General features: G+C 43.6%; 2 protein-coding genes and 1 long non-coding RNA gene across 6 annotated transcripts in view; 1 reads left to right on the top strand and 2 right to left on the bottom strand.

The window, feature by feature from the left end:
- Nucleotides 1–18,979, top strand: part of LOC308578607 — a 135,494-nt gene that overhangs the window by 43,229 nt on the left and 73,286 nt on the right. The window lies entirely within an intron of this gene.
- NKRF (NFKB repressing factor) lies at nucleotides 41–8,701 on the bottom strand. 2 transcript variants are annotated; one of them, XM_081179009.1, is made up of 3 exons: nucleotides 8,121–8,701; nucleotides 4,870–5,009; nucleotides 41–3,424 (listed from the first exon to the last, which is right to left on the bottom strand). In XM_081179009.1, exons 1-3 carry the CDS (start codon nucleotides 8,414–8,416, stop codon nucleotides 1,455–1,457), a joined length of 2,406 nt encoding a protein of 801 aa, XP_081035135.1. In that variant the 5' UTR covers nucleotides 8,417–8,701; the 3' UTR covers nucleotides 41–1,454. The 2 variants fall into 2 exon arrangements, with proteins under 2 accessions (XP_081035135.1, XP_081035136.1); XM_081179010.1 differs by lacking the exon at nucleotides 8,121–8,701 and adding an exon at nucleotides 5,726–5,856.
- Nucleotides 12,071–18,979, bottom strand: part of SEPTIN6 (septin 6) — a 50,587-nt gene continuing 43,678 nt past the window's right edge. For 2 of the 3 annotated variants that reach the window (XM_081179041.1, XM_081179040.1), the window contains exon 10: nucleotides 17,721–17,760. In XM_081179041.1, coding sequence (XP_081035167.1) covers nucleotides 17,736–17,760 — 25 coding nt within the window. In that variant the 3' untranslated portion in view covers nucleotides 17,721–17,735. Of the gene's footprint in view, nucleotides 13,443–17,720; nucleotides 17,761–18,979 lie in introns of those variants that run through there. The other variant, XM_081179043.1, reaches the window with a different exon arrangement.

The raw sequence follows: 18,979 nt of genomic DNA, 5'->3' as shown, positions 1-18,979 counted from the left end.
AGCAAATGAAAAGTGGAAGCAGCACACATAGAAACAAATGGACCTGACCCAAGAGTGTTTATTTTTTAAAAAATACTTCACTGAACAATAGTTGTAGGAGAAATCCACTCCACCAGAGTTCATCTTTCTGTTAAGGTGATAGAAAACGCTTTAATTTATTCACTAACATCATCAGATTTGGAAAGCAACAGCATGGCCACTTGAGGCAAAACCCAGAGCCTTGTATGTTCTGCAGCATGCACAATAAATCAATTTTATGTCAAAGAATTACAGATTCTGGCTCTTATGATGGAGGTGGGGAACCTGTGGCCTTGAACCAGATTTTGCAAGGCAACAATTCTCATCGCCAAGGACTCTTGGGAATTGAAGTCTAACAACATCTGGGTTCCCTATCCCCTGCTCTATAAAATAACAAAAATTAGACCACGCTTGCGTGTGTTTACATAATCTCACACATACAGAACTGTGACATACTCCTCAGGCGTCCTCCCCAAGAGGAAGCAGAAGGCATTGCCTCAAACTCTGAAAGCTATCTTAGAAACCGTATGCAACTTGCCACAGTTGAACACACTTAAGGCCCACTGATTTCAGCGGGAGTTTTATGCCTTTGTGTTCCTACTAAAATCAAAACAACTCAAAATTAAAACAACTCCCACCCACTTATGAACTTTGGCTTATAAATATAGATTTTAAATAAAAATCTGAGACTCGGGCTTTTGTGACTATCTCCCATTCTGGGTTCATATCAGGGATGGAGAACCTGTGGACCAGATGGTGACCGGCTCCTAATTCCCCTAAGCCCCAGCCAGCATGACCAATGGCCAGGGATTGTGGTAGCTGTAATTCTGCAGCACCTGGAGAGCCACAGCTTCCTCATCCTTGGCTTTTAGGGTACAAATGAAGAAGGCAGTCTTGGGTAAACCAAATCACTAATTACGGTAATGATGCTGCATTTTGAATAAACTGAAAAGCAAGTTCCCCATCCTTCCCACAATAAAATCCAACATTTTAAATACAAAACATGCAATTCTTTGCATGTCCAGAAATAAAAATCTATTTATCATTAATACCAACTTTACATAGTTTTCTACATATTGCCACCTTCTTTATTTTTGTATTTTTTATTTTTTTTAAGTCAAAAAATAGAGAAGGAAATCATCCTACCCTTTTGCTTTAAAGTGGTGTGCAAACTTTCCCTGTCACACAAAGTGTTCCTGCTATTACAAAACTAGGAAAATGTGAAGGAAAACAAGCCTTTTCCAAGAGATTTCATAAAACAGTTAAACTGCTTATATAAAGCTCTTATTTTTTTCCCTAAGAAAGTTTTAGAAAATTAATGAACAAGTAAAACAGGTTTCAATCATTCCCACATCCATGTGCAACTTTCGCTCGGTTTAATGGAGAACTCAGCCTCAGTCTGAACATCCCCAGAAGAAATGGATGGCCCTCAAGCCTTATTTATCCTGTGGCATAATGAGTTCATAATGGCCAACCTGACCATCTTGCTTTAGCTGATGTAACAAGTCTTCTTTACGCCTCTTTCGGCTAACCACTAAGTATCTATCACGGCCCTGTCCATGGGATTTACTCTTAAGCCCATATTGTTGGGCTATCTGATGAATCTGTTTGCGCTCATCGTTGGTCAATTCCGTTGAGAACGTCAGATCAACTTTGCTGTCTGAGAAGGCATAATTCTGGATGATCTGTTCAACATCTTTCTTTGCAATTTTTGACCCCCTTTCATTGTCCAACCCAAGCCCTTCCCTTTTGAACTGTTCCTTCACGGCAATCGGTTCTCGGATCCCTTCCCCACTTTTCCCCAAGCCACCGCCTGTCCAGCCCATTTTCCTTAGAATCTGATTCCCAATGTTGTCTTCCTTGATCTGCTGCTTCGATGCTTCTTCTGCGGAACGCCCGCAGATCTCGTTCCTTGAGATGACGTCTTCGACGGTGCCTTTTTTCAGGTTGTTGATGACTGTTGGTTGGGTTCTTTTCAGGACTCTGACAGCCTCTTCTGCCGCCACGTGCTTGACACTCTTCTTGACCCCAATTGCTTCAGCGATTAATTCCTTTTCCAGCAACACCTTGCACTTCCACCGGATCCCCATCACCCTTTCAAAGATGTACTCCACTGTCATCTTGTTGAACTGAGCAGTGTCGTTCAGGGTGCACACAGGGTTCATGGAGTTCTCATACACAACAAGTTCCTTCAGACTCTTCTTCTTGGGGGGAATACGAGTGGCCCCGCTAAATTTGCGAACCTGGACTGCTTTGGTGGGCCCAGTACTGGACTGGGTCTTCTGGAGAACTTTCAGCGCTTCGTCTGCTGCAGCATGCTTGCTTGTTTTTTTCGAGCCATACCCTTCGGCTAAAAAGTGGTCCTGCAAATAGACTCTGCAGCGCCACAATCTATTTGGCATCATGGCATATTTGTATTCAATTGACATTTTGTTAAAGGAGGCTGAATTGTTCAAAATCCCAATGGCATCACTGGCGTTTTCTGTGAGGACAAAGTTAGTCCAATGTTTAGCTGAACTGGAGCCCTGCTGGGGGTTAAAGGTCAGCTGTCCAGGTGACCATTCTTTCGTGGAAGTGAGAGTGTCATCCAAATGTTTGAGCACTGGAGGGAATTCAGGAGGAGATTTGCCCTTCTGACACAGCACTAAATCCTCCAGGGTGGTGTTCTTGTACTTTCGCTGGGCAACCTTAACCTCCACAGGCTTTTGCAGCAGAATCATTGCCAGTTCCGTCGCTCGGTCCCTCGACCCATTTTTGCTGCCGGCATAACCTGTGGCCAAATATATATCCTGACACCTCACCTCACAAGCAAAACCATCTTTTAGGAGCTTCTTGTTATCGGGAAGGTCCTCAGGGGGAAAATATTTCAAGTGGGAATAAATATACTCAGGGTTTGTCCTGCAAGCCTGAATGGATCGTGTCAACAGAAAAGTGTAGTTAATTTTGTCTGGCTCGCAACTAGCTTCAGGGCTAGCAAGATTATTGCGGACTGCCACTGCAAGTTTGTTAATGAAATACTGCTTGGCTACTACAACCGATTTGGGAAATGTTTCAGAGGCAGCCTGGAGAAGAGAAGGCCCCCACAAATCTGCTGCAACACCACTGGCAGAAGAGTCTTCGTTTTTGGAAACCACTTCAGCTTCCATCTGGTTTCCCTGGGTACTTCCATAACCTAAACCTACTGTTCTGGAAAACTGTGTGTCCTCATCCTGGGTACTGAAGCTGCTGAAAACCCGATCAGCGTAGTTTTGGATTTGCTGGCTTATGTTCACACTGGCCTCCTCTGCTTCATTTTCTGAAGCAGGCTTTTTTCCTTCATCTGGAGTATTGCTGGCTACAAAGTGTATAGGTTCAAAACGAGGCCTGACATGGTATTTGGCAGTCTGCTTCCTTGGAGGTTCGAGACCTATGCAATGTAAGAAGTTAAAAGAGGATTTTTAGAATGAAAAATGAAACATGGGTGAAATATAACTTTTCTCTGCAGGCATGAGAAATTGTAACTTTGGGCCGGGGGGGGGGGCAGAAGTGGAAGGCAGATTTTCAAAATATTATATTCCATAGCTGTGTGATTAAAGCTATGGCTGAACACGCATACAGTCCTCGGAAGATCCACTTATTTAATGGAACTTATTCTCAATTAAGCATACATAGGACTGCAACTTCAATATTCCAGTGTCAGTCAGTTTTATTTAGTTTCTTTAGGGGGGGGGGGGAGAATTGTAAAGTGGCAAGACTTTGCAATTTGAAAGAGGAAGCACTTTTGGTTTGGGAACTACAACTATATGTTGCAGTGTGGAGGTGTATCTGAGGATCAATTTAATAATCCAACAATGGGGCAACAAAGAACTGCTGTTGCCTATATTAGGTTCTGGCAGTGATGAACCTTCCACAGAAATCCTGTTTTGCTGTTGACAGTAGGAGGGGGAAGAGTTACAGAGACGTGAATTAAAGGGGCAGAGGAGGTGAAATGAAGTGAGCAGAGATAAAAAAAGGAAAGTGAAGGAGACATAGAAAGGTAATACCAGCAGATAAAAAGGAAGCAAAAGAAGGTGAGAGAGAAAGAAATAAATTTTTGAGAAGGTAAAGAAAATGTGGAAGAAGACATGAGCTGAGAGAAAGAGGAAACAGGCAGAGACCTAGTGATAGAAAACATTGAGAAAGAAGGTAAGACAAAAGTAAATGACAAGAGATAAAGGACTGAGAGGGTGCAAGGAGGAGGCAAAGAGAGGGAGGGAGGTGTAGAGGAGAACAACAGAGGCAAGACGGGTGATGTGAATCCAAAAGTGCAAGGTAGGCAGAGAAAAAGGCACCAGCAGTTGACAGAGAAAAGTTATGGAAAGCTAAAAAAGTGACAGCCTTTTGGAGGGGAATATAACACAAATATGACTTGCCCTCTTGCTCAGTGTTAACCATGGAGTAAAGATAAAATATAAAAGAGGACACATCTACTAAAAGCGTACAAAATTTGACCGATGATATATTAAATATTGGCTCAAATGCTTTTTTAAAAAATAGTGTGCGACGTGTGCTGAGATGTCAGCACAATTAAGTATAAATCAAAAGTGAAAATCTGAATGTGGGTCCCATGTTGCTGGTTGGGATTTAGAGGTGGGTCTCAGGTCTAGATTGGCTGAAGACCACCGTGCTGGTGCAACTGTTGCAGCGCTGGATTTCTCAGCTGCACAACATTTAAAACTCACTCGTCCACTAGTGCATGAGGCCTTGGGCTAGTGGACAAATAATATTAGATACAGCCCTTGGTCTTTTCATGCCTGACATTGCTGATTCATTTATCGTCATTAAAGAGCCAATTCTGCTGTGAATGGAATGGAGGAAAATGGAGACACTCACTACGAGATGGAGAATAGTCCGGCGGGGAGCGTGGCCTTTTAGTTGCCTTGGCATCAGGCACCAATTCAAATGACGGCATCTCGCCAATGTCAATCCCTTCGGCCATATGGAGGACTTTCTCCATAACTTCAGGGCTATACCTGCATTTAAGCAAAGGAAGCTTTAAGTTATAGATTGCCATTACAACCCCCCCCCTTGCAGCTCTACTCCTACCTCTGCCCACCAGAGGACTACCTAAGTGGGTGTCCTGTTGGACCAAGAGATGTGTGGTTACAACACCTTTTCACACTTTTGCCCAGCGAAACATAACACAAGATACAGGAACACAGGAAGCTGTTTTATTCAGAGTCAGGCCACAGATCCAGGTAACTCAGTACTGTTTATGTGCTTGGAATAGTCCATGTGGCTCCCTCCATATATTGTTGGACACTAGCTCCATCATCCTTGCCAAGTTGTATCCTGGCTGGGGCTCATGAGAGCTGGGAGTCCAGTAACACCTGGGGGTCACAGGTTGGGGTAAGCTGCTTTTGGCAAAAGGAAAACTTTCTGGAAACTCACAGCTATACTAAAGAAAACTGTGGATGCAAAACTTTCCATCATGATATCTAACTGGCAACTATCTCCAGTTCAAATGTAAACAATGGACAAGATAAAGGAATATGCTGGCGTTGATCTTTGGCACAAGGGGTGCTATGGAGAGACACATGGCATTTCCAGCAGCAGGGTATGAGAAAAGAACCCAAACATTGTGAGGACAACTGTTGTGACAGAACAGACAATGCTGAGTTAGAAGGACTAATAGTCTGGCCTGGTACAAGACTCTTTCCTATGTTCCTAAACCTTGTTGATTTCTGACCCAGTTAAGTGAATGGAGACGGCAGCCACTGGTCAAGGACAGCTTGATTCTTAGCATGTGCAATCTCTTCCCCACCAGCACTTTTTTAAGGCTGGTAGCCAAAACAGGGAATACTGCACTGAATACTTGAAGGTCTGTTTTCAGTGGCTGCTATGTCATAATGGCGAAGGCCACACCATACATTTAAAGCTCTACTGTACCACTTTAGACAGTCATGGCTTCCCCAAAGCATCCTGGGAATTGTCATTTGTTAAGGGGGCTGAGAGATGTTAGGAGAATCCTTTTTCCCTTTGAGAGCTACAAACAATCCCTCTTCCCATAGAACTATGTAAACTTTGGCTCTCAGAGGGAAATAGGGGCCTCCTATCAACTCTCAGAACCCTGAATAAACTACAGCTCCCATGATTCTTTGAGGGAACCCATGGCTGTTTAAAGTGACACAATGTATGGTGCAAGTGTGGCCCCAGTGGTAAAAAAGACAGGGCTTCCATGCCCTCTGATCTGCCTGTAACTTTCTTGTTTTGGGGGGGAAAGAGAGAAGAATGGGTGATAGTTATTCTGGGGAGAAATAAAGGTATTTGGCTCAAAATGAAGTAAAGTTAAGGAAATGAGGGCTGCCTACCAGAGCAAACCCAAACAGGGTACAACAGTGAACATGGCAGACTGTTAAAGATCCCCACAAATATACAAGGCCTTAAAATATTTGGAGAAATATTGCTTATGAAATAGAAGATTTGTCAAGGACTGGTTTTGACCCACGACAGTGATGCCAAGCCAATAAGCAATGTTCTTTTGAAGAAGACCTGTACAGTCTCAAGGGTGTTTGGGAACTTGCAATTGTTTTGTGAGTCAATAAAGAAGCTAAACAGAAATGTTAATATTCTGCCTTCCACTGGCATTGCTCTCAGCCTCTGTTGCTGCTCTATAACGGCAATCAGACAGATGTCAATGAGGTGCTCCCATGAGGGCTGGGGAGATGGAGGCTAGCACCACCACCTATTGTTGTACTACCCCTTCCTTATTCCTGATGAACCCTTATACGGAGAACAGGGCGAATAGGGGGCTTTGCAAATTGCCCTTGCAAAAAGAAACTTTGGAATATTCTTCCTGCAGAGATTTGTCCAGTTTCCTCTCTGTTGCCTTTTGAACCAAATGTGAAAGAGTTTTTATTCAATAAGTCTTTTCATGGTTAGTTCTACTGCTGTTTTCCCAAAATATTTTATTTACTGTGCAATTGATGTTTTTAAATGGGTGGTTTTAGTGCAGCATGCCCTTGTTGATTGCACTGCTACTGGTTTTCTGTTTGCAAACTGTTCGTAGTATTTAATTGCTAGAAGAGCATGACTAAAATATTACATACCAAACACTAATAATCACTGCATGGAAAGGAAAATGAGTTGTGAACAGAGAGTAATGGGAAGAGAAAGGGGAAGGGTCAAAGGTGAGTGGTAGAGCATGCATCTGCTTGGCATGGAGGTCACAGGTTTATTTCTTGACATCTCCAGACAGGGCTGGGAGAGATCCCTGCCAGATATTCTTGAGAGCCACTGCCAGTCGTTGTACAGGATGGGGAGTGGGCAGCGGCGTAGCTATTTATTAACAATTTATTAATTAATTAATAATACCTAGGGATGGAGATGTGGCCCTTTAGACCTTGTTGGAGTCCAGCTCCCATCATCCCTGGTTAATAATAACAGAACTGGCCAAGCTTAGTGGAGCTGGTGGAAGTTGCAGACACAAATTCCCCACTGCTCTTGTGAATTAGAAGAAAATCTTCCTCTTGTGAACTTCTGAACTAGGCACACCAGTGGCTGGCGCTGGACAAGGCAGCGTTTTGTACCTAAAACCACGGTAGGGAAGGGCTGAAAATCAGTGGCAGAGCAGCTACTTTGTTGGCAGGAGATCTCCCAGGTTTATTTTCCTTGAAACCCTGGACAGCCGCAGCCGGTTAGTACAGAAGCCAGCACGGAGCTGCATGGACCGGTCCCTAAGCAAAACAACCGGAAACAGCTTAACGGCTGAATCAGTGAAAGTATGCTCAAGGCCAGGCGTGCGTGGGTGGGTGGGATCACAGAGTTGTAGAGTTGGAAAGGATCCTGAGGGTTGTCTAGCCCAACCCCTTGCAAATAAGGAATCTTTTGTCCAGCACAAGGGCTCGAACCCACAACCCTGAGATGAACAGTCTCATGCTCTACCGGCTGACTTATCCCAGCAGCTCAACAGACCTCTATTAACAACTCAAGCCCCCTCCTCCTCCTCCGTTAACTGCGATACGCACCCAACGTGTCACCAGGGCTGTACACACCACCAGTTTACCCCCCCCAACACGTGTCATTGCGCGCGCGATCGATCGCAGAAGTGGGGAAAAGAAGCAGAGAAGCGCCCCGCGCCTTACCTGCACCCCATGAAGACATGGTTGGCCCAGGCGTGGGAGAGCGCCAGGAGCTTCTGGAAGGAGACGTCTCCCGGGTAGTCCGGCAAGTTGCGGAGAAGGAACTGCCTTCGCACCGCCCAGTGCCGGTCGCTCTCCTGCTTCTCGCGCCAAGGCTCCAGGTCGGGCTCCTCGGGGGGAGTAGCGGCTGACCCCTCGGCAGGAGGCTGCGGCGGCTGAGGAGGCACCGGCTGGGCAGAGGAAGGCGGCCGCGGCGACAAGAAATCCCCGCCGGGCAACGTCCACCCTCCGCCGGCCATGGGCTGGCCTTGTCCGGGCACCAAGGCCAACCGGCGCCGGCGTGAGGCGAGCGGGAAGGGGGGCACCACTCAGGACGGGGCTCCCCGGCGGACCGATCCCGCCTAACCCCGATCCGGGTGCGGAAAGGAGAGCGAAGAGCAACCGTGTCCGTTCACACGTGCGTGAGACCCCGCTCCTTCTCTCCCTTCAAGTGCGCTCCCCTTTACCCCTCCTCTGTCTTCTTTCCTTCTCGTGAGCATGCGCGAGCGCTTCTTCCTAGCTCCTCCCCCCAGTCCAGCCCGCTGCTTTCTATCTCTTCTTTTTCCGCTTGTTAGACGCTGCTCGCGTGGGCGGGATGGAACGTTCGAGCCGCGCGAGATCTCCGGAGGAGGCGGGGGAGCCTAAGGGAGAGCGAGTGAGGGGAGGCGGCATGAAAGGGCCGCAAGGAGCGCGATCCGCTTCTCCCACAGTGCCATCTGGAGGTGGGGAGGAAAAGAGCCCAGGCAAGCGAGCGAGAGCGCTTCGGCCGGCAAGGGGAGGAGGATGGAATCATTATTTGAGTGTGGGGTTCGAGTCCCACGTTGGGTGAGAGTTTCCTGAATTATAAAGGGTTGGACTGGGTGACCCTCGTGACCCCTCCCAACTCTACAATTCTATTAAGACGACAGATGTTTGCTGTTGAGGAAGTTCTGTGAATGCGTTTAATGTTATGGTCCTTCTCTAAATAAACCTATGCATATTTGGAATCAAGAATATGTTTACCCCCAAGTCATATGAGCACAATGGTTGACATAGATTTTATTCTGAGCTAGAATCACACAACTGTAGTTTTGGGAGGGATTCCAAGGATCATCTAGTCCACCCCCTGCAATGCAAGAATCACAGTTAAAGAATCATTGGTGGATGGCTTTCCAACCCATTTAAAAACCTCCGGTGAAGGGGAGTCCGCTACCTTTCAATGTAGTTCCTTCCACTGTTGAACAGCTCTTAACATCAGAAAGTTCCTCCTAATGTTGAGTCAAAATCTCCTTTATGGTAATCTGAATCCACTGCTTCAAGGTTTCTTACCCCTGGAGTAGCACAAAACAAGCTTTCAATAATCTTAGCTTCAGCAGTTCTTTAGCATCGGGAGGGAGGAGCATAAACACAGATGAGCACAGTAAGCACAGATACAGCATGTTCTTTGCTTGTAAAGGTAAAGGGACCCCTGACCATTAGGTCCAGTCATGACCGACTCTGGGGTTGCGGTGCTCATCTTGCTTTATTGGCTGAGGGAGCCAGCGTACAGCTTCCAGGTTATGTGGCCAGCATGACTAAGCCGCTTTTGGCGAACCAGAGCAGCGCACAGAAATGCCGTTTAGCTTCCCGCCGGAGCAGTACCTATTTATCTACTTGCACTTTGACGTGCTTTCGAACTGCTAGGTTGGCAGGAGCAGGGACCGAGCAACGGGAACTCACCCCATTGCGGGGATTCGAACCGCCGACCTTCCGATCGGCAAGTCCTAGTTTAACCCACAGCGCTACCCGCGTCTCTCTTTGCTTGTACAGTATGTTTATTTAATCTCTGGGCTGGGGTGTGTTGTTTGTTATGGATAAAAGCTACCTTGCAACAGCTTTAATAAAGCTATTTCTACATCAGTTTCAAGCTCCATGATGCTATTCAGTGTGTTTATTTCAAATCTGCAATCCATCAACTGACTTAGATTTATAGGAAATGCTGAAAGCTTGAGATAGGTAACAAAATCATACTCACCCCTGTTTTTGTCAAATTCCACCAAAGTATCACCCTCCCTTCCCAACTAAACCCTGATCTGCCCCATCCTAGATTGGCAGAACTTGCTACACTTCTGAAATATGATCTGTCTTGAAGTGTGGGTGGTGGGTTCTCAGGCAACCACTGAGAACAGCTCTCTTCACACCTTTGATATTGGAACATGATACACAGATAGTGTTAATCACAGGTGGCTCTCAGTGAATTTCAGATTATAACAAGGCACATGATCAAAGGAGACTATCTCCAAGACACCTTGGTCTTATGTTATTCCTAATTACTGCTGCCAACCATACTTCTGAGTGTGTGTGTAGGTGAATGTGTTGGTGGGGAACAGTTGTATAGTTTCTGTATAAAATTACAGAATAAATTGTAGGCAAGTCAAATGGTTTGTTATGATGAATAATGATGTCATTCAACTTAAATAAATCTTGCACTACAACCTTAGGCATGTTTACTAAGAGATAAGTCTTACAGAACTTAATAGACCATACCCTCTTAAGTTAGCATGTTTAGGGATTGCACTGCAAGACAAGTAGACTTTGAAGCTGATCACGCAATAAAAAGTATTTGCAAACAGGAGTTCTGAAGATGACAAGCATGATTCTTTTTAAGATGTATGTATATGTCAAAATTATCTTAGAAGAGGCATTCCCTTCTGCATGAGTGAAGGAGAAGGGAATGCCTCTCTAAGATTGTGCCTATCACCTGCTGTTACTATAACAATGTCTATTAAAATTAACATTTTAAATATGTTTTTTAAAATGTGGAATGCCTTTTTGGTCAATTAAAAAGGGTTGTTTTATTTTTTTAAAAAATCAACTAATCTAGCTGATGAAACAAATAAATAGTTCTAATAGTTCTAAATAGCTCTAATAGTTTCCAGAGCAGTAATCATGCTTGTGGCAGCCAAAACAACACCTGTACCAAGTTTTACATAGAGCAACCAGCTGAAATCAATGGCCTCAAGTTACTCATGCCCATTAATTTCAATAGGTCTACTCTAAATATGACTGACACTGAAAGAGGAGTTTGGACTTGATATCCTGCCTTTCACTCCCTTTAAGGAGTCTCAAAGCGGCTAACAAGCTTCCGTGCTTCCCCACAACAAACACTCTGTGAGGTGAATGGAGCCGAGAAACTTCAAAGAAGTGTGACTAGCCCAAGGTCACCCAGCAGCTGCATGTGGAGGAGCGGGGAAGCAAACAACCCATTGAGTTTTTTAGCACTTTAAAAAACTAACCAATTTACAGTAGTACCTCGGTTTCTGAACGTCTCTGTTGAACAGTTTGGATTTCAAACACCATAAGAGCTTCAGTTTTCAAACAAGCCTTGGAAGTCAAACATGCCATGTAGCTTCTGTATAGAGTTTTCTGTACTGAGTTTTCTGTTTTGAGGCTTCTGTTTTGAGATTTTGGTTTTCGAATGTTTCAGAACTCGAATGGTCTTCTGGAATGGATTACGTTTGAAAACCGAAGTGCCACTGAATTATGGAACACGATTTCATGGACTAAATCTGCTGAAATGAACTAGAATTCACAAAACATTATAGCAGGGGTACCTGGAGTACCCTTCAGACGCTGTGGGACTGCAGCTGAGATGAGTCCCTGCTTGGCATAGCCAATGGTGAGGGATGCGAACAGTCTTCATCCAGCAACATCTGAAGGGCCACAGCTTCTCCATCTTTGACAACAAGCCATACTGCATTTGCAAGTATTTTAAAACAACAAAGTCTTTGCTGTTTTAGTCCCAATAGCATTTGACATACAAATACAATGTAGACTGATCCCACATGTGATGTAATCTATGTGTGCATCAAAAACTACAGCATAATGATATAAAATTAAGCTCAGTGAACACAATTCATTCAATGGATTCCAGAAATAATTACCAGGGGAAAATGTTTCTTTTTTTTGGGAGGGTTACTTTTTATTGAAAATTGACAACATTAGAAAGGTATCAAGCTCAACAGTGCTGGTTCTTTCGTGTGGGTCATGTAAATAGATACTGAGTGCAGCTGTCAAATCACAATTCTTGTTTGTAGAGAGACCAAAAACAAAAAATAGAGAGAAAAGACAAGAGAACAAGGTATTGGGAAACAGACCCCCATGCAGTGAACGTTCCAGAAAAGTTCCAAGAGTGCTCAGAAAATGCATTATTAAGGGCAGTTAACACTTGACTTGCATGATAACTTTTAAAGAAACAGATGACCAATTACAGACAAATTTCTCCACAACCTTGATATCGACAATAGAAAAGTCAGTTTGTAACCCAGAAGACATCTGGGAAGGGCTGAACTACGGGGATTAAATTAATCATGGTTAATAATACTTAAGTCTTTACTAAAATGCTTCCCCCTCCCCCAGTGTTCAGAAAACACTTCACATATTTTACCGTGGTAATCCTTACAAAATGACTGCAAGGTGGGCAAGCTTGATTATTCTCAGACTGGAGGAGGGTGGACAGCTGAGGCTGGAAGAATAAGTAGTTTGCTTAAGGCTATCCTTGTAGTGAAAATGTATAAATGGTGTGCTTTCTGGCTCACAGTCCTTCCTCAGCCACTAGGGTCTGTGGAAACTTTAGTGGACATTTTTTTAATTAAAAAAAAAAAGTTAAATGAGAAATATTACTCAATCAACCTGATTATTATTTTTTTTCCGAAATGGCAGAGGTTATCTATGACCCCAATGAAAAATATACTTCCCCCCAACCCCTCCCGCACTGTCCTTTGCTTCAGTGTTAAAATTAAATATTCCTCAAGAGGTAGCAAAGTCGCGTGTTTCTCTGTTTGCTGTTCATTGCATAAAACTTGTATTTTTAAAGTTTTTGTTTAGTTTTTAATCCAAGCAAACCAACGAATTAGCACATTTTTTTTCACAGATACTTATAAACCACCCATCATATTTATATTGAGGCAAAATAGAAAGGAAATACTTTGCTTTAAAAAAAAAAGAATCTGTCTCAGTGTCACTTGGCTACATCAATAATTTGCCTGCCACCTTTAGGTTGCTCCTCAAAGCTTTTAACTGATACACAGATGTTTGCCTTTCCAATATTCTCCCTGTCTTGCAGCGAAAACCACAAGACACCCCAGCTTCAAACACACCCCATGCACATCAGAAAAAAACGGGAAAACAAAACCAAGTCTTTCCAGATATCCAAAGACTTATTCATTCCTCCCCCTCCCAAACAGGATGGGAATTCCTAAACTCTTCCTCAAGCGGAAATCTTCTCCATCAGACATAGAGCAGCAGGTGGAGACAGATCAGAAAAAGCTAGAGAAAGAAAGCAAGAGAGAGAGGCGGGGGGGGGGGGGAGAGAAAAAAACACAGATCATCAATTAAATGCAAGGAGGAGTGGAAGAAGCATTCAAAGAACAAGCAGAGAAAAAACAGATCCCACACACAATTAAATTGAGAGAGAGAGCAAGACGACAGATGAATGGATCAATGCTTGTGCTACCATTGGGGCCCCAGACAGAGCAGCATTGATGCATCAGAAGAGTTCAAGCATGTTAAATATTTGGACGCAATGCACGATACACCTTATAGTAGAGTTAGACTGTAACACGCTTTTAACAAAATGCGTGGAAGCACAATAAAGTATATATGGAAAGAGAGGGTTTGCTTTTCAGTGCAGTGCAAACATTTATAGGATGGTTAAGAAACAGCACAACAGTAGTCCTGTTGGCTCAGGGCACCTAATGCAACTTTCTCTTCCCAAGAGGCACCAACCAGATGCCTCTGAGGTGAAGCCTACAAGCAGGGACATAAAGCCAAGAGTGCTCCACTGTTTCTTTGTCACTTTCTCCCGCTGCCACAGTCAGTGGCACCCTGCACTTGAACATGGATTCATGGAGGAAGAAATCGCAAACCGCTCCCCCACCATGACATCTCCATTCTGAAAGGATACCTGGCTTCTGCGGTTGCCTGACCTACCTCACAAGGCTGTCATGAGGGTAAAATGAGTAGGTTGCTTTGAGCTTTTTTTGGAAGAAGAGATCAATATGTAACTAAAATCAATGGACACAGCCCTTGCTTGTTTTTGTGGAGCAGCAAAAGAGCACCCTCCTACAGCAGGGAAGAGGAACCTGTGACTACAACTATCAGCCTGTACAGGCATGGCTAATAGTAAAAATAGAAATAGAAGTTGAAGTTCAACAATAAATATCTGGAATCCTCCCTAAACTTGGTTGTGACCCATGGATCAGGATCGGCCTACCTTTGGCCCTGACTGTGGGGGTTACATCAATTCTCAAGTCAGCCACTTGCAGCTGCAGGTTCATTTTTTGTTTTGTTTAACCTAACCAGGGGAACAACTGATGCTGTTAAGAGTGTTCTCTTGATTTCAACACTTCCATCCATCTGAGGCCACCAGAAAGAGGCCTCACCATGTCACAATATGGGTCTTTTGTTAAGAGTTGCACCCTTCTGTTGCATTTAAATCTCCTAACAAATTTGAAGAATATCAAACATATTTCAACAACTGGCTTAAGGGTAATAACTGTAACTTTGCGACTCCTGTGATTGGCCAATGGAGAAAGGAACCTTCTTTCAAATATTAATTGATATTCTAAGAGGTCATCTGCACATCCATACAGAGCTTCTCTAAAATGCTTATTGTTCAAAATCTTGTGGAACTTCTGATCTTGCTAGGTGCCTGCCCCATAAATATATAGCTATGTGTGAGCAACACACTTGTGTCTCTGAGTACACAGCAGTTGAGAATCACATCTCAGTAAGCTAACCACATCAGGCTAACCACATCAGGTTCTACCTTACGTGTTTTTCCAGGTGGTGGGACCAGCTAAATGTCCCCAAAAATATTGACACATATAATGACGATACCATTACTGTATATAAACAATGTTTAACTGTTCTCCCCACTCCAAACTTTAACTAAAGTTAGTGATGTTGTCCTGAAACAAACAACCCACCAGTCAAAAACCAGCACTGTATTTTTGCTAGGAGAAATCAAAAGTCATTAAAACAACAGACCAAAGAACTACTATTTTGTTTGCCAGATGGAAAGAGTGTGTGTGTGTGTGTGTGTGTGTGTGTGTGTGTGTGTGTGTATAGCAGGCCCTTTAATTTAGCAGGCCCTTTAGCATGCCCTTCTCTTTTCCCCTTCCTCTTTACACATTCACCAACAGCGAACCCTGAAATAGCATGCTGAAGAAATGGCACAGGCTCCTCCACCATTCAGAAGACATCTCATGTGAATCATGACATTCACATGTACAGCTGATCACAGGTGCTCTTTATGGGGCTTTTCTTAACCCCCAGAAAAAGGGTATTTGCATAAGGGCTGTCTGCACAACTGGCTCCAATTTGCATGGAACACTCTCCTCCATTGGTGCAACGGAGGAGCTCTGGCGCCACCCAATCACCACATTAGTTCAGAGCTGGCCCCTGGCAAATGCATGAATTGGGTCTCAAGTCCCACAGTAAGGCAGGGGATGGGGTCTGGCAACACACCTGACTAATATGGGGGCAACCAACCTTGTGCCTTCCATATGCTTTGGACCATAACCCCCCATCAGCTCCAGCCAGCACAGCCAATGATCAGGGATGATGGAAGCTGGAGTCAAAAACATTTGGAAGGTACTACATCCAAAGGACTTTTGTTAAGAACATAGGGGGGTCACCTGCTGGATTCAGACATTTACAAATAGGGCCTTTGCAACATCTTGACAACAGGACAAGGTCCAGCTGAGGTGTAATGAGTTAAATAAGCATAGTGTGGCATAACAAGGGCCTTGATCCATGCATACAAAGGCAAGGACGACCAAGGTTCACATTGGCAGACTTTGGGGGAGAGCCAAGACTAGCAGGTCAAAACTTGGATGGTCACAGGATGCAAAGGCCCCTGGTTAGATGGACAATGCTGCCTTTAAACAGAAGGCATTTTCTGACAGATGCAAGATATTGTCACTTCCCTCTTCTTCAGACTCCAGTTCCCACAATTCCCCAAGCTGCCTTGGGCATGGCTTCTATTACTTTGGTTTTCTCACCTTTGGAAAGAAGCACACTCAGGAGGCTTCTGAGTGTTCAAGGCAGTTTTCTGACATGTTCAGCCAAGAAAAACAGTAAGACACATTCCAGCAGGTCTGTTTACAAACATTTGTGCAGAATGTGGAGTTTCAGGGCTCATGTTTGGGGAAGCTTGGGGAAAACCTTGCTTCAGAGATCTTAAGCTAATTTCTAATTTCAGTGGAACCAAGGACAGTATACTTTTGCAGGGAAGATGCTGGAATCCCTTCACACAATTGTGGGGTTGCAGTAATTCTACAGTACTGGTGCTACTTCTTGGACCCAGCAAAGTCAGAGGCATTCCTTCAATCCCAGCATAGGCTCAAATGGATCTGTAATGAGAAAAAAGAACTACCAAAAGGGACAGTAGTCCTATGTTGGAGTTTTTCATCTCTTGCAGCAAAAAAAGTTGCCCTGTGTATTGACATCACACTGCTATGAATTTTCCTGCCTTGCACTGCTGGCAGATAAGGTGACAACAGGGTGACGTTAGGGGAAAACCATACGGGCTCCATAGTAGAGAACAGGCTTTTAATGCAAAAGGTCCCAGGTTCAGTTCCTAGTATATCTAGCTTGGAAGGTGATTAGCACAGCCTTTCTCTGACTCAGACTTACTAGCCTGAGCAAATAAGGAAGGGTACAACCTGGTACTGAAAAGACACTGAGATTCAGCACCATGTGTACCCTCCCTGTAGACAGGATTCCAAATACTGGGGTGGAGAAAGGAGCCACAATCAGAAAGCCCCTACCCTTTAGCTAACCTTTGATGGTGGGGCCCAAAGAAGGGCTTTAGACAATAATCTTAATAGTCAGGTGGGTTCAAGTGGGAGTAGGTAGTCCTTGTGGTCCCTACCCTGCAAATTCTCTTTTCATTGGGATGTGAAAACTGTGGTCCGCCAGAAGTTGTTGAACTGCAACTCCCATCATTCCTAACCATTGGCCATTATGGCTGGGCTGATGGGAATGGGAGTCCAGCAACATCTGGAGACTGCCCAGGTTCTATCCCTGCCCTACATGACTATGAGCACAAGTGAATTAGAGGTCAGTTGTGCATAGGGAATCCACCACTGCTGTATTACTGAGCCTGGAACAGCCTTGCATTTAAGCACTAGCCTGCTAGCCACAGGTGATAAGAAACTGCAATCAGATGAGTGGATGGCCTGGCAAAGAAAGGTAGAATACTTTTTCCTCAGCACAGAGGCCAAGCCAGCTGCCAGAGGATGGAAGCTAGCCTCCAACATGCTAGTAAAAATGTGTTTTTAATAGGCTAGTACCTTTGGGGCGGGGGCTTATCAGCAAGGTTGGTATCCTAAAAATTCCATAGCGTCTTCAAACTCTATAGTGTTACTTTACATGGTATACAAACACACACCATTATACAGTCAAAAATAAAATAAAAATAAATCAGATACTGATTAATGTAGAATATGCATCTAGATTAACACATTGGTGGAAGCATCATGAGAAGACCATGGCTGAAGGGAAGCGTATTAAATAAGTGAAGGTCCAATTCCAGCCCCATGTACTCAAGGGAAATTACTCAGTACACAGCCATGGGTTACTGTAAAAGAAGGGCAAAAGAACAAAAAAACAAAAAAAGTATTAACCAGAATTATTGTACGAAAGAAGTTTATTCTTTTAAAAAAAGTTTTCCATAAAAAATATAGACTGTAACAAAGCAACACAAAGATAGACATTTTGTTACATTTAAGGGGACCTGAAGATTTCAGTGCAAAGATTTCACTTCTAAATGAGTACTTTGTAATCCAAGACTAATACTCTGATTCTAAGTGTACATGTTTGTCTAGAAATCCAATTAAGGATAATGGGGTCGTGCATGCAAGTTTCCAGGAGAAGGGGAGTCTACACAGAAACACTGTAATCAGATTATAGCTTCTTTTAGCTGTTTGTCTCAGGGATAGGCAACTTTTGCATCCTGAGGTGGGGGGGCGGGCGGTTTATTCCTAAGGGAGAAAGCTAAGGGACACAAGTGTATTTTACTGCTAAAGGACCTCACCCTCCCTCACAAGTAGTCTGATTCCATTGCTGAAACTAATACTGATGCCATCAAATAGAAACAGTTGCTCAGGCAGCTGGGATTGCTGCAAATCCAAAACAGAGATGAAATGCTGTCATTAAAGCTTCCTCACTTGTGCATTTAAGGAAGACAACCTGCTCTTTTTGGTGTTGAAGGTGACATATATGAAGTCACATCTACACTATCAACTTACATCAGTTGCATACCACCTAATCCAAAATGGCTTTCCCCTCCAAATACCTCTATTCCATATAGAACTATGGTTTCCAGGATTATTATTATTTTTTTTTTGGGGGGGGGGAGAATGAATATTAAGCCAGACCATAATTTTTCTTTAAACTAGGCAAATTTTAGTATTTCACAATTATCTGAACCCTTTGAACTCTCACTTTAAAAATGTAACTCTGCCCACCAAATTGTAGTGAAATACATGTAAAAGACTGAAGGCTCTGAAAAAACAAATCAGATTTCCTTTTCCCAAAGGGTGAAACTTCTAAACAAAACCTTCCAGTATAAAAATAAAGCTTTCAATAAATTTTAGTAAAAATGAAGGATATTTTTTTAAAAAAATTGAATATATTGTTCTTTTCAACTTTTGGGAAGGAAAAATACTTACTATTTTCCAGACTAATCATAAAGCATGAGAAGAAGTCACATTTCTAAAATATAGTCGATGTTTAAGGCGAAATACTACAAGGCGAAATACTTAAATTTAATCAGATTTAAGGGGATAGTCCTGCAA

Source organism: Podarcis bocagei (assembly GCF_964188305.1).
Source record: "Podarcis bocagei genome assembly, chromosome: Z".
NCBI classification, from domain to species: domain Eukaryota; kingdom Metazoa; phylum Chordata; class Lepidosauria; order Squamata; family Lacertidae; genus Podarcis; species Podarcis bocagei.
This window is presented reverse-complemented; position numbering and strand designations above follow the sequence as displayed.

Bases quoted from the DNA above. Each gene is read 5' to 3' on its own strand.
- NKRF (XM_081179009.1), bottom strand. From the start codon at position 8,416: ATGGCCGGCGGAGGGTGGACGTTGCCCGGCGGGGATTTCTTGTCGCCG. The intron at 5,010-8,120 runs GTAAGGCGCGGG...GCTTAAATGCAG, and splicing joins CATGTCTTCATGGGGTGCAG to GTATAGCCCTGAAGTTATGG. The intron at 3,425-4,869 runs GTGAGTGTCTCC...TACATTGCATAG, and splicing joins GGACTATTCTCCATCTCGTA to GTCTCGAACCTCCAAGGAAG.